This window comes from Salarias fasciatus, chromosome 23 (genome assembly GCF_902148845.1).
Source record: "Salarias fasciatus chromosome 23, fSalaFa1.1, whole genome shotgun sequence".
Classification (NCBI taxonomy): Eukaryota; Metazoa; Chordata; class Actinopteri; order Blenniiformes; family Blenniidae; genus Salarias; species Salarias fasciatus.
This window is the reverse complement of record NC_043766.1, coordinates 16,992,315-17,006,667: the sequence shown is the minus strand read 5'-3', so window position 1 is coordinate 17,006,667 and position 14,353 is coordinate 16,992,315. Positions and strand designations below refer to the sequence as shown.

The following is a 14,353-nucleotide window of genomic DNA, read 5'->3' as shown; positions in this document are numbered from 1 at the left end:
ATGGCCATGACTGTTAACATGAAACTGCTCTGCCAAACGAATCCCTCTTTAGCAACAAACATCAAACAAAAATCTCAATGTAAAGCCATCACTACATCACAATTATTCATACCTTCATAGAAATATTCAACAGCAGTTAAAAAATGTTCTCCTTAAGCTATTTTTCTTTGCAAATATAAATAAAATTGAGTAATTATGCATATATGTATTTAAACCATCATATACAAGTATAAATTCATAGTTGAAACTATGGTTTGGCCAAAATGGGAAGTAAACAAATATTGATTAAAAACACCTAGTAAATGAATAATAATAACCACATAACTCTAGGAATGTGAAATATGAAGGTACAGATTATAGGAGAGAATCTGAAAGTTGAACACATTCAACTGTGCCAAACAAAAAGAAAGTTTTGTCAAAGTAATTTTTTTCAAAACTGTTCATGTAAATTTTTAATTCAAGTAACTTATGTAACTTTAAAAAAAAAAGTGAACATTCAAAATGTGTCACAGATAACACTGTGCTTCCAAACGTGACAATCTTGGGAGTTAAATCAGGATACCTTGATGCAAGAAATTATTAAATTGTTATAAATTTTAAAGATATTGTCATCAAAACACTGCTCTCAGCACATGAAACATCCACCATTTCCATAAAATATATATTTCTTATGTCGCTAGAACCTCCACATTCATGAAAAATGAAAGGAGATTCAACATAAGCCTTCCACTTGTGACTTGCAATGCTGCTTTCCAGCCAGATGTCTACACTGACGTTCAGTAATGTTGATCAGCACGTGTAATTAGATTACAGTCAGCTCCACATAATCAGCAGTCTTAATGATCATAAGTTTGTAGATTAAATCCTTCACAGAATCATGAGATTGTTTCTTTAGCTGAATTCCTGGCATTTTCTGAAAGATCTAAATACTTGTGAGGTTTACAAGAATTTGTCAAGAATGTTTCTCTGTTCCAGGCAGATTATTCGGACATGAATACACCGAGTCGGACCACACATACAGAGAAACCCCTGAGCAAGTTAAACCCTCATACAATTCTGAATCTATGAAAACCAAGATGGACAACCAGAGGTTTGCATTTCGATGAATGAGCTACAGGAGCAACATGCTGGTATAAAATTTCTTTGAAAATGCATGTCTGCGGGTGAAATGAATAATATTAGCTATGCATTTATATGGCATTCCCATTTCTAGGCCAGTTTAGTTAACTGGAATATCATTACAAATAAAGCTTTTGTTTATATCCGCAGCAGTACCTCTTCTTTTCTCTAGTGAAAAAAAATCTCTGCACTAAAAACATCAGGTGAAAATAAAAACTAAAACAAACAAAAAGCTATACTTTATTCTTTATTGACCAGTGGGCTTTTTATTGTTTGAAGCTTTACCTCTATTCAGAAAATAGACTGATCAGACTGGCTGGGTGAGCCTGTCTGCTGTGCACAAAGCTGACAGATCTCAAACACAAGGAGAACCACCGAAGTGGATGCCACAAGTCTCAGGTTTCCCCTGCCTCTCTCCCTGCTTTCACTCCCTCTTAGTGTCAATCAGCAGCTGCTTTTGAAGATTAAAAACTACTGCTGTTTCCCAGCTGTCACAGTTTGTGTGGAGGAGAGCTCTTTTTTTTTTTTTTTGCTTGTTTAAGCAATCTTTCCTTTTGTGTGATATTTTCTGTTGTTCTGGTGTCATTATACGTTGCATTTGACTACAGTCACATTTCACTTCACTTAATATATAATTCATTTAGTTTTTTTTTTACAGTTTCATGTCATAAATTAGCTGCTGACACTCTGTGTAATCTAAGAGACCGATAACAGCATTAATCATGTAAATCGCACTAGCTTGGTGACTGTTACCCATTGAAGCCTGTTTTATAGCTGACTGGGTCAAATGCTTTCATACACACAAGTGTGCCTAGCTGGAGATTAATGCTTTAAGCAGATTAGATTAATGAACTCATGATTGTAATCTAGGGTTAATTCATTTTGTTGCACTTTAGCTCAACCCTCCCCCCTCCAACACTGTGGCCTGAGGCCAAACTGATTTGAGGACTTATATGCATGTGTGTGAGTGTTTACATGTGCATGATTGCAAGCATTGTCTAACCAGTCATTAATTACTCCTGGGAAGGCACGCCACTAATCAGACCCCCTACAATTATTCATCAATGCCCCCCAGCACCGCCATAAAACCATTGAATGTCCATTCAGATGACAGTAACCGTCGCTCTATTGTTGGCTGCAGACTCACTGTACTGGATGTTTGTTCAGCCGAGGCAGGTGGTCCCCTCAGCAAGGTCATCACGTCTGAAACATAACAGGGGGTCTGAGTGGGGGTCATCCTCACCCCAAGGCCTCAACAGTAAACAAGACAATTTTACACATGACTTTCCATTTCGGTTGCTGACTTGTCTTCGTGAAATTCTTCTCTGTAGAAACATTTTTAGTCATCTTATATCTGAGATACTTGACATGTTAAAGTGCTGAAGAAGTAGTTTGTTAGTTTAAAAAACCAAGCAACACAACGCAAATACAGTAACATGTGAGAGTGATGACATAATAGATAATAATACAGAATATAGCAATTTACAGAGGATGTCCAAAGGAACACATCACCACATGGCAAACATTCATTTCTGGATGCTGTGTACATGCTGCTGGTATTGTGTTTATGCAGTTTTTCAAACTATAAACAGAACAGTTTTTTTCACAAAAAATATTAGATTCTAACACTATAGGTACCCGTAGAAAGACCATACTAATCAATGAGTTCCATTTGTTTTACGTTTGAATGGTCGCATTAAAAACAACCCCCCCCCCAAAAAAAAAAAAAAAAAAAAAATGCAGACTGATGCTGCTGACTTTGTCTGTTCACTTTACTTTACTTATGGCGCCACCTTCAGGTGGACCTCCAAATTGCTTACCTTTAGATAAATTATTGTGTATATATTGTACACTCCTATCAGCATGGATTGCTTATTGCCTAATGAATTGCAGTTATTTCATGTTCACAATATCATGGCTGTCAAAATGTCCACAAAGTGTACTATGTGGAAAAAGGGATGTACCACTACACTTAATTCAAAAAGTTATCACCACAACGAGTGACCTGAATATACAGTAGAGACTTACTGGATTATCTATGGACGGTGTTTACTCCTAATCTTGGGAATACATGTTGATACTTCATGACAGTCACACTACAAAAAGCAGCAACATTTTAACAGACATTTATACTCATCTTAACAAGATACGCCACCTCTTCATCTCTCACGACTACAGACCAGAATGTCAAAACAAACAAACAAACAAACAAACAAACAAACAAAAAAAAAAACAAAAAAACAGTTTTTCATTTATTCACACGCGCAAAAAGTCTGCTGACAGACAAATAAATGTTCAGTTTCTTCAAAAAGGCTTCATCCACAGTGTAAAGTTCTGATGTTGAGCTAAAATAAAGATATTTCTTTTATATATAAATTTAATTTTAATGAAGTTGATTTTTAAATGAATGAATCAATTAGAACTCTAAAATCCAAGTTATGGTATTATTTGACACAAAACCTAAAGTATGAGTCAATCAATTTTTCTAGAAATACCACAGTGCTTGCTTGTTCCATCAAAAATATGAAATTCTTGCTTGTCCAAACAGATCAACTATAATCCATGTAAAACTGAATAGAAAGAAGAAATATGTTTTCTTCGTGATCAATTTAAATATGACAAAAGTGACTCTTTCACATGCACCCCTGCTTCAAACACCTTTTATTTTATTTTCACTGGGTGACGGTAAGCGCGGGTGTTTTTAGTGGGTAGGTTCTTAGTTTTGTTTTTCTTTAAATTCTCTTCAGTTATTTTTTCATGTCAAAATTCTAATCAAAATATTAAACACCAAACGCCTTTTATTGAGCTTTTGAACTCTATTAAAACCACATTTCCCATCAGCCCTAGCACCTGTACGGAAATGACGTCAACACGCTTCCTCCAGTCAAGGGCATCGAAGCTGTCGTTAGCCTGAGCTAGCAGCAGCAGAGCACACGTGTGTCTACAGGAGCGTTACAGAGCCGTGCGTTAGGCACCAACACTCTTAGAAATGGACGGATTCGGCTCAGACTTCTCAGCAGGCGGATCTGGAGGGAAAATGGACACCGGCACCATCATGGAGCAGGTCAAGGTCCAGATCGCGGTGGCTAACGCTCAGGAGCTCCTGCAGGTAACTCAATGGAGGCAGCAGGCAGGGGCAACACTGACCTGGAGGCAGCAGGCAGGGGCAACACAGCTCCGCTGTGCGGGGACTGCAGATTGTCTGACTGGTCTCCTGGCCGGTTTTCAGGAGCATAATTTAATGTTGCAGCACTCAGCAGCAGACTGCTGCTACTCTCCGACTTACACAGTGAGGAAACGTTCAGCTGCATACACTTTGTCCGAGTTCAGTTAAAGACTGACCTCTCTTATTAATCTTAAATCTGACCTGCAATACTGGAGAATATACTGACGATTTTGTGCAGTGATAAATCGCTCTATCGTTTTTTGGAATGCTGTCTTTTCAGGCCTCGTTAATGTAGCATTTACGTTTTTTTATGGGCTATTGGCTTGAGTGGACTTACTTTGTCCTACGCTTTCTGGTATTTTAACATTTACACATAGCAATAAAATTATCTGGAATATTTAGAAGCATTCGAATCAGCTATGCTCCAAACAGTGAACTGACTTGATTGTATTTGCAGATCTAGTGTGAAACAAATTTTGATCATATTGCTGTTTCTTTCAGAGAATGACTGACAAATGCTTCAAGAAGTGCATAGGTAAACCAGGAAGTACACTGGACAACTCTGAGCAGGTAACTCAAACACTGTTGAGTTTATTCTTCCTGCAAACTTATTGTCATATTTCAGTGCTGCGTTGCCACTGAAAGAAAAATTGGTCAGTCAACAAATGTGTGACAACACCATACTAACGAATAAATTCTGAAGTATAGCACCAAGGTGAGAATATAGTGTAATTCAGTCACCTCTGTTAACTATTTAGATATTCTGCTGTTGATTGTGTTTATGCATAATACCATCACTTGTGGACACTCACAGAAAAATAAGATAGCTGTTGGTTTATTGAGTGCCTGGCTGATCTTGTTCCCTGATTTTTGAACTGTCTGCTTGGATAAATTGTTTTTCTTCTATCATTCTGGGAACAGAATTGCAGATGTTTGACTTGATCCTTTACTGCATTTCCAAACTGTTTGGCTACATGTTGACCACTCAGTGTAGAAATGTATATTATTAATCTAACAAATAAAAATGGTATACCAGTAGATAGACAGTTGCTTTTCTGGTTTCCATGCTGTTCTAAATCACCTTGAGACTTTTGGCCCAGTAACATTTTTTCTGTTTTGGCATATGATTACAGGCCTTTGTACATAAAATGAGTGGAACTGTAGACTTAGCATATATGCATGTATTTGGTCTTACATTATTTTAAGTAAAAGAATCTCTTTTCATATTTCAGTCACCCAAATAAATTGGCAGATCTACCTGGGTTGTTCCTTCCTATTGCTAACCTAATCTGTTTTGTCCACAGAAATGCATTGCTATGTGTATGGACCGGTATATGGATGCCTGGAACACAGTTTCCCGAACATACAACTCCAGACTACAGAGGGAAAGAGCTCGCATGTGAACACCCCTCTGTGCATCCTTCCCTCCGTCAGGCTTCTGCTTACAGTCAGGACCAGTACAGGCACCACTGGAGGCCACGAGTTTTGCAAGGGTGTGTCATGACAGCATCACACATCTTCTGTCATAATACCTCACAGACCTGCAAGCAAAGCCTGTGGACTCTTGCCAGATAGCAGTTCTGCTGACATTTTTGTGTTCTCTGATGGACAGCTCTTTAACACATTTTAAATATTTTCTTGTTGTATGCTAATACTAATAGTCTTCATGTCCTGGCCAGTTTGATTGAAAACTTTAAATCCTCTTTTTAAGTCAAGTGTGGAGGTGTTTTTCAGGATGTATGGGTGATGTCTTGTATAAGTTCAGGGTTCGGTATCTGATCTCCAAAATGGGAAAGCAGTTCTGGGAGGAGAAAAAAAACAATGCAGTATCACAAATATGAATCACTTAGAGTAACATTTTAATAAGTTGTTGGGACACATTCCTTTTATCAAATGCTTCTTCACGGTATACATACTGCACGTACTGCCACCACATATAAGCAGGTCTCTCAGTCACTACACTGGCTTAATGAAACAGATTCATTTCAGCATAAACATGCTTGCAAAAAAGCAGCACAACTGGAGCTGTCACAGGACAAGACTGAGACCTACTTTAAACCATCAGGAAAACTCAATCAATTTTATGTTTTCACAGTCAAACGTGACATTCACAGGCTTCTCAAAAGCCCTATATCAGAGTACACCTGGAGAACAAAACTGTTTTGTCTGGCATGTTTTCTAGTCGTCACTCTATCTGCTGCCCTCCACAGTAGTGTGCTTGTTTTAGCAGGGGTTTGTCTTGCTTCTGACGGGTTACTGCTCTGTTCTCATTTGTGCAAGCAGTTTGTTTGTTGTGTAGAAACCTCACTCCCATTCTTCTCTACCACGGGCTTGTGTGAGACAGTAAGAGCCAACATAAAAATCCCCTGAGCATAATCTGCAGTAGGATTTCAGATGTGAATGTCCATCTTTTTTCTTTTTCAAGAAAATCCAATAAACATCGTCAAACAGGTTCTTCTCATGTTTTCATTTAATAAGTATAAACCTAGGAACAAAATATTTCTTAAATTTTTTTGTCAAGTTCAAATATGTCAGTTGGTTAAGCCGATTCATTCTTCCTGTTCTAAAAGACACCATCTGTTCAGAACCTCGTGCCTTTCTTTTTTTAAAGACAACACTAGATATTTCCCAGATATAAAAATAAATAACAGCAATAAATACTTTGACATGGATGTGTAAGAAGCAGGTCAATACACATTATTTTTCTGTGTAGTTTCAGTATATGTTGCCACATGATGGTTCCAGTTCAGTTTCAGTGGATTGCACAGAATTACAAACAGCACCCATGACCAGAAATTTACACCGGTCAAGACTGTGTAAACGGAGTATGTGTTAGTATGACTTTGGTCCGTGTACAGTACAGTTTTGTCAAGAAAAAGCATCAATAACATCCCTTGGTTGTGGTTTCCTTGAGGGCATAGCTGACTTGTTTTGTTTCTCCTTAAAAAGGCACGTATGTCGATATCCATTTCCTGACAGACGTCACACGAGTGTAGACCCCGGGAAAACCAATTCGGCCACATCCGTGTCCCCAGCTTGTCACTCCAGCAATGAACCACTGGCCGGAGAGCTGACGACAGGTCAGCGGCCCACCGGAGTCCCCCTACATGAATAAAGGAGAAATAGTGCAATGTTTATAGAACAACAAACACAAATACTGCAGTTATGTAGAATAATTAAACAAAAATGATTAAGGAGTGCAAAAGCAGGAAAGGCCCGGCAGGTGCAAAGAAAATGTCACTTGAATTGAAGTTGCGATACTGGGTGCTTTGACCGAGACAGGAATGCATTGGGGTTTCCTTACATAAGAAGATTATGGCGTGAGTGAGAGGGAGCTGCTGTATTTTTAGGAAGCAAAGTGCCCCTAACCATCAGATAAGCAATTCTCACTTATGGAGTTTGAATTTTTTTTTTTTTTTTTTTACTACTATACTATCAAATACAATGCATTATCCTCTGATTTATCCATATGCCTTTAATTTTTTTTTTTTTTTTTTCAGAAAAAGGATGAGCTTCAGGTTGCTCTGACTTGGTTAACCATGAATTCAGTGATATTTTTTTCTTGCAGCTCTATGTAGCCGTGTTTCTCACTGCATCAAAACAGGTGAAAGCTTGAAACCACGTTTATCAGGACTTAAGTCCATGACATTCCCAGGCAGAAAAAAAAGGAATATTGCATCACAGAATGGATATATTACCAAACAGGTGTCTCTGCCTCCACCCATGAGTCCAGCACACATCATGTTGGAAGACAGTGCATTTCCATACGACTGCTGACACTCTTTCTGGTCTATGATGTTCACTGCAGCTTTCTGGAGGAGGTTGGTTAATGAACCTGTGCAAACAAACAATGTTATTAGTGTAATAGTTCATTCATGCATATTCACAAAGATTTATTCTGACTGCTAAACTTTCAAATGTCCTCCGTTGCTTTTACAACCACATTAAAATCGATTCACCTCCATTATAGTGATGTGGTGAATACCTAGTAAATAAAAGACACTGCCAGATTTTGAGAGAGAAATAATATTTGAAAACTGTTCTCATAATATAAATGTGAGAAGCAAATATTTAAATAGATGTTACTGCTTTGTTATTAATCAAAATTTAGGTGATTTTAAAATCAAAAAGGGAATGTTTGGTATTAGTTCATGTTTCTCATTTGTTTATTAATATATTGAGACATCTATAGACAGATTTATTTTGCAGCTATAGTCATTATTTATTTATTTATTTTTTATAATTGCATAAGACCTTAAAGCTATGTGAAGGATGTGCTACAATTTCCCATTTAGTTTTCATCTGATTGGTGTTATTTCTGTTACCTCCTTCTCTCATGGATCCCCAGCCGGTGATGTAGCACTCTGCATTAGTCAAGAAATTGTGCACAGGCGAGGGAAGGCAGACGGACTGGATGGTGTAAGACATGGGCGCTGGGAGTGCCAGCTCCAGCAGAGCCACGTCATGGTCCATGTTGGTGCCATTGAAAGCAGGGTGAAGGATCACTCTCTGGATTGGAATAACAAGGGCTCCGAGCCCAGAGCGCAGCACAGATCCCAGGCTCACAGCCCAGTTATTGGGACTGGAGTCACTGGGTATGGGTTATAGGAGGAATGAAGGTCAGTACAACGAAACCGAAGGGGTTGTTGTCTCTGTATGTGTGAAAGTAAATGAACACATTACCTTTTGAAGCAGTGGGCTGCAGTCAGTAACCATCGACTGTGAATGAGTGTTGCACCACAGCGATGAAGTCTTTGGTAGTGAAGGCTGCCAATCCACGGCCACTCTCCCCGACGAGCCGTCACTCCACCCACAATCCTATGGGAGCCCAATGCGGGACGCACGCCGCAGTCTGTAACCAAAGCACATCTCAGAAACACATCTTTTAAAAACAGAATACACCATCCACATATTTCTGCTCACCACAGTTTCTCTCATCGGCCCCATTGGGGCAGTCGGGAACACTGTCACACTCTGGGTTCAGCTTGCTGATGCACATATTGGGACCACACTGAAAGTTTCCGCTGCAATTCACCACTGGTGGAAACAACAGAAATATTTAACAATAGATTGATGTTGTATCTTTAGCCGATTTCATCTCTTTGTCATGACATCATATGAATTAGGATTTGTAAATAAATAGTTTTCCGGATGTCTTTACCAGATAGTTGAATTGATGGCGACACGTCTACGGTCACAGTCCTGGGTACTGGTGGGTTATTGGGGGTCTTCTCTGTTATTGGAACGGCAGGAGTAGTTACACGCTGGGTGTAATCATGGACGATGCTGGGATCTGCGTGTCCGAGGATCCAGCTGCGGAGCCTGGTGATCCGAGAGTAAACCCCAGGCTTGTTGATCTGGGCACAGCCCACACCCCAGCTCACCACCCCAGCCAAGAAGAACCGTCCTGGGGCCGATTCACACACGAGAGGCCCTCCAGAGTCGCCCTGCATGACACACACAACCAATGGATGTTTAAAATCACCTCCAAATGAATCCAGTGAAAATGTGATGATTTTAAAATTTGGAAGGTTTGTAGATCATGGAGATGGTTTTTCCCAGCATGTATTATTTTTCTTTCAAGAAGTAACTGAAATTTAGTTTTTTAATAATAAAAATAAATGGAGGGTGAGAAAAACGAATCACTTTATTAAAAGTGTCTGAATGGAATGAAGACAAATAAACACATTATAAGAATAGCTTCCATGCAAATTTTGAAGATAAAAGATATATAGTATACTTTAAAATTCAAGCATTTACTGTATCTAGGTCTTTATTGAATATGGTTCCTGGAAAGTCACTGACTATAAAAATTCATATTAGGAAAAAATTACAACTTGCCAGTTGAGAAGCGCACAATGTAATGGTGTGTGCGTGTGTGTGTGTGTGTGTGTGTGTGTGTGTGTGTGTGTGCGTGTGTGTGTGTGCAGGTTGCCCATTACTTTCAACTGAAACTGACCTTCAAATTAAATTGTGATTTGTGTATTCTTACTGACTGATTTTTGTGACTCATGACTAATCTTTCCTGTAGATTTTTCCCTACATGCTCATCCTAACCACAGTTGTAGAAAAATAAAATTCTAATATACATAATATACATAAATATATAAAATGTATAAATTTTTATAAATATATACATAATATACATAAATAATACATATTAAATAAATAAAAGTATTGACCTATAATTCTTTAAGGCTGTACTCTTTACCTTTGTTATTTAACATGCCAACCTAAATGAAAAGGGCATGACAAATTGCCTAACTTATATTTTTTTAGCGTGGAACCGAGGTTATTATATAGGTTTGGTCCTACTTATGGATTCAAAATAGAAAAGAAGTCATAATCATCAATGTTTACTTGCTACTCTTCCCTGAGAAAGGAAAATAATGCCTGTGATATTGGACCCAATATGTGATAATGTGATATTGTTTTCACTGAAGCTATAGAAACATACACTGACCTGACAAGAGTCCACCTTGCCTTGCAGGAATCCAGCACACATCATGTTGTGGGTAACAGCACCTCTGTACACAGACGATTTATTGCACACCTTGGAATCAATGATTTTCACCAGTGCTTTCTGAAGTGTGGACGCCCCATCAACTGAACAGCAGAGGACATAACAAATGATTCAGTCATTAGTCCCACCGATCATATTTAAACATGTTATTTAACTACACTCCAAAAATATGGTTGTATTGTGAAAGCATGCAACCTTCATTAAAATTTGAATTATTCAATTGATGTGTTGGTGTATAATGATTGCGTGTAGACTCACAGTCAAACTGAGTGAGCGCGCCCCATCCTGACACGATGCAGCTCTGCCCCGGGGCAAATACGTGAGACAGGGAGGGCAGGCATACGGGCTGGATGTAGGGGCTGAAGGTAATCGGAGTCTCCAGCTCTAGCACGCTCACGTCATTGTCATTGGTCATAGGGTTATAATCAGGAGATGAAAGTAAGGACTTCACATTGATGATTTTGGACTCAGACTCCTCGCCGTTCACAAGTCTTGCCCCAACCAAGGCTTTCCAGCTTTTGGGGTTGTTTTCACTAAGACAAAAAAAAAGAAAAAGAGGGTTAACACAAATATCATCTACAGGTCGATCACGCATGATGCAGGTGCAGACCTGGTTACATTTAAATCAAATGTGTATGACAAATATCTAAACTGTATGTCAAAATAAATATCTAAACAAACACAGAAATAACTCAAACCTAAAATAACGATTCCTACAAAAACAGCAGCAATGAAAGAAGAAGAAGGAAAAGAAGATATAACACTGATTTAATAATCAGCAGGTTCCAAATAGATCAGGCATGACCAAAGTCTTGCTCAAGGGCCAATTGTTATTGACCCTCCAATTTTATAAATGTTACATTTTTATGGCACAAACAAAATATATTCATCAATTTTTCAAATCAATGCGTTAGTAAAACGGTTTTGCAAATATATACAAATTATGTATTTTGTGGTCCAATCAAAACTTGTCTACTCAGTCATTCTTAATTCTATGCTTTGCAGATAGCATGATGCCATTTTCCCCTGGAAGGCAGCTGTACAATATGTGTGTGGCTAACCTGTAACCCTTTGGCAGGAAAACAAAGACAAAGAAAAGAGAAGAGAAGAAAAGCCGTATCATAGCCCACCCCTCGAAGCAGTGCGCTGCACTGACAAGCCAGCGCTCGTTAATGATGGACGCTCCGCAGATATGTTGTCCATGAAGCCTCAGGCTGACCTGCCAAGGCAGTTCACCTTCACGAGCATCTTCACCGCCCACAATACGATTCACCATGTCAGGGACCATACGCTGACCACAGGCTGAGGGTTCAGATATGTAAGAAATGACAAAAAACCTCGGGGTTAGTCAAGTAGGAAGTAATTAATAGTATCTGAACATGTAAAGTCTGTCTCAGTATTTTTCGATTACCAGAAAATAAACGGTGAGTGGCAAAATGGATTTCACTCATTCAGTGCTTTTCCACTGATTTACCTGCCTCCAAAGCACCTCAAATGTTAGTCACATTCATCCGTTCATACACGCATTCGCACACTGATGTTGGCAGCTGCCATGCAAAGCATTCAGTCCATCCATTAAGAGCAGTTTGAGCTTCAGTGTCTTGCTCAAGGACACTTCAACATGTGGACAGATTAGAGATCAAACCTTAAACCTTCCACCTGAGACAATAAACACATGATATCATGGAGCTATTTCTGACAGTTTTGTCATTTAGTTTTATGAAGCACGTACCACAGTGAGCTTCATCGGATCCGTCAGCGCAGTCGGGGATAGAGTCACACTCTGGATTTACTTTGGTGACACACTCTCCACTATCACAGGTGAACGTATTATCAGGACACCTGGCTACAGAGGAGAGAAACAGACGGGCAGTAAAGGAAAAGCCAGAACATGAATAAGATTAATAAAAAAAAAAAGACGACAATAGCTTTTTCATGTTAAATCTGAGACGTTTCTTCAAAGAAGAGAAAAAGCACACTTTTCTGGTTGAGTAAAGAATTTACAACACACTAGATTATCAGAGGAATGCTCTAAAACTAACAGAGGAATGTTCTGGTGGGAAATTCATAGTTGCATCTGACTGTAATTTGATCACCACAACGTTGTAAAGGAACCACAGGGTTACAAACACCTGCAATAATTTTTTCACACATTGTTTCTCAATAGAGAACATGTAACATGAATGTTTTGCATGTGAGAGAGAAAAAGAATAACATTGGTGGGTCGTCTTACCAATCATATCCTCTCCAATAGTATAAAATGATTTCCCACTGGCTCCTAGGGATTAATCAGAACACCATTAGACGCAGTGATTTCCATCAGTCCCACCTGCACTGCTGGGGTCTTTTTTTTTCCATTATTGCTATTATACACATCAACTGGTCAGAGAAAAGTCAACAGGCGATAGCATAACTTTACTACCGAGTAAAACGATGGTGTTGATCTGTCCGAACCCCGGCACCTCCAGAGGATTGCCGTGCATTGCCGAGTTGAGGCCTGCTCTCAGCAAGTCCTGTAGAAAGGTGTCTGAATACTGCTGGATCTTGGACACCCAGAACACCAGCTTGAACGTCACCATCACATTACCATCATTGTTACTGGCAAGATAAGTGGGGAAAAAAAAGTTTCCTTCATATGGTCCATTTTGTGTCAGTTTGAATAGACGATTGAAGATGTGCTTACCCAAAGGCAACAATACGGCAGTCAGCATAGTGATGTGATATAGATGAGGCAGTGAAGGTGTTTTTAATCTGAACATAATGATAATAATGAAATCAGAATTGAAAAAAAAAACAAAAAACAACAGGTTACAAGAATAGAGAAGAAACGATGGACTCTTTTCTGAAAAACAGCACTAACCTTAGCCTTCAAAACTGAGGACAGCATTATGGAGAAACCGGAATTCTCATCCCGTAGAACTGGGTCATACTTCAGTCCTTTCAGCTCCACTGTCTCCATGAAGTAATGCTGCTCCTGCACAAGATATGCTGCCAAAGAAAGACAAAAAAATGGTATGCATAAAGACACGTGTAATTAAGGAATGTTAACATGTCCTCGAGGGGTTATCTGAATGAAACATGTACTGTGTGTGTAATTCAAAATGTGTTAACAACTTATGGATGTTCAAGTGTATTTTACAAAAGCTGAGCTATTTGTGATATTTGTGTTTACTTACTAACCTACAGCAAGGCCTACAAGTACACCAATAATAAGGAAGAAGAGGACGATGAGTACGAGCATGCTCCTGTAGCAGGTGGGGGTGAAGGGAGAAGCAGCTCCCGAGGATGGCCATGGTCCTCCTCCTCCCTCTTTCTTCATCTCCATGCTGGATTCACAACACCAGTTTCACAGCTCACTTTCAAAAGTCTTCAGTCTCATAATGCCTGATTCAGAAATAGATAAACAGTTGCTGCAAAAGATACACAACTTTATGAGTTACAATTGAATGTGACATTATATGACTCTCTAACTCAACAAAACAATAAAGATGTTTAGATGTGCCAGTATAATACCTAAATATACAGGGTACAATCAAACCTTCTAT

The 14,353-nt window shown here is 38.9% G+C and overlaps 2 protein-coding genes across 2 annotated transcripts; one reads left to right on the top strand and one right to left on the bottom strand.

Moving 5' to 3' along the window:
- Nucleotides 1-3,995: 3,995 nt before the first annotated feature.
- On the top strand, nucleotides 3,996-6,738 carry timm13 (translocase of inner mitochondrial membrane 13 homolog (yeast)). Its single transcript, XM_030083109.1, has 3 exons — nucleotides 3,996-4,228; nucleotides 4,787-4,855; nucleotides 5,590-6,738. Exons 1-3 carry the CDS (start codon nucleotides 4,109-4,111, stop codon nucleotides 5,686-5,688), a joined length of 288 nt encoding a protein of 95 aa, XP_029938969.1. The 5' UTR covers nucleotides 3,996-4,108; the 3' UTR covers nucleotides 5,689-6,738.
- Nucleotides 6,739-7,226: 488 nt separating this feature from the next.
- Nucleotides 7,227-14,133, bottom strand: tmprss9 (transmembrane serine protease 9). The gene is made up of 15 exons (XM_030083688.1): nucleotides 13,989-14,133; nucleotides 13,669-13,796; nucleotides 13,492-13,559; nucleotides 13,231-13,406; nucleotides 13,042-13,086; nucleotides 12,541-12,654; nucleotides 11,939-12,110; nucleotides 11,067-11,341; nucleotides 10,749-10,891; nucleotides 9,447-9,732; nucleotides 9,209-9,322; nucleotides 8,969-9,137; nucleotides 8,611-8,876; nucleotides 7,984-8,120; nucleotides 7,227-7,388 (listed from the first exon to the last, which is right to left on the bottom strand). The coding sequence occupies exons 1-15, from the start codon at nucleotides 14,131-14,133 to the stop codon at nucleotides 7,227-7,229; spliced, it is 2,400 nt and encodes a 799-aa protein (XP_029939548.1).
- Between the last annotated feature and the right edge of the window lie 220 nt (nucleotides 14,134-14,353).

What these genes read in the sequence shown, in the direction of transcription:
- timm13 (XM_030083109.1), top strand. Translation starts at nt 4,109, where the DNA reads ATGGACGGATTCGGCTCAGACTTCTCAGCAGGCGGATCTGGAGGGAAA. An exon ending in ACGCTCAGGAGCTCCTGCAG is followed by an intron (nt 4,229 to 4,786) that starts GTAACTCAATGG and finishes TGTTTCTTTCAG; the next exon opens with AGAATGACTGACAAATGCTT. An exon ending in CACTGGACAACTCTGAGCAG is followed by an intron (nt 4,856 to 5,589) that starts GTAACTCAAACA and finishes TTTTGTCCACAG; the next exon opens with AAATGCATTGCTATGTGTAT.
- tmprss9 (XM_030083688.1), bottom strand. Translation starts at nt 14,133, where the DNA reads ATGGAGATGAAGAAAGAGGGAGGAGGAGGACCATGGCCATCCTCGGGA. An exon ending in TATTGGAGAGGATATGATTG is followed by an intron (nt 12,655 to 13,041) that starts GTAAGACGACCC and finishes TCTCCTCTGTAG; the next exon opens with CCAGGTGTCCTGATAATACG. An exon ending in GGGATCCATGAGAGAAGGAG is followed by an intron (nt 8,121 to 8,610) that starts GTAACAGAAATA and finishes TTGTTTGCACAG; the next exon opens with GTTCATTAACCAACCTCCTC.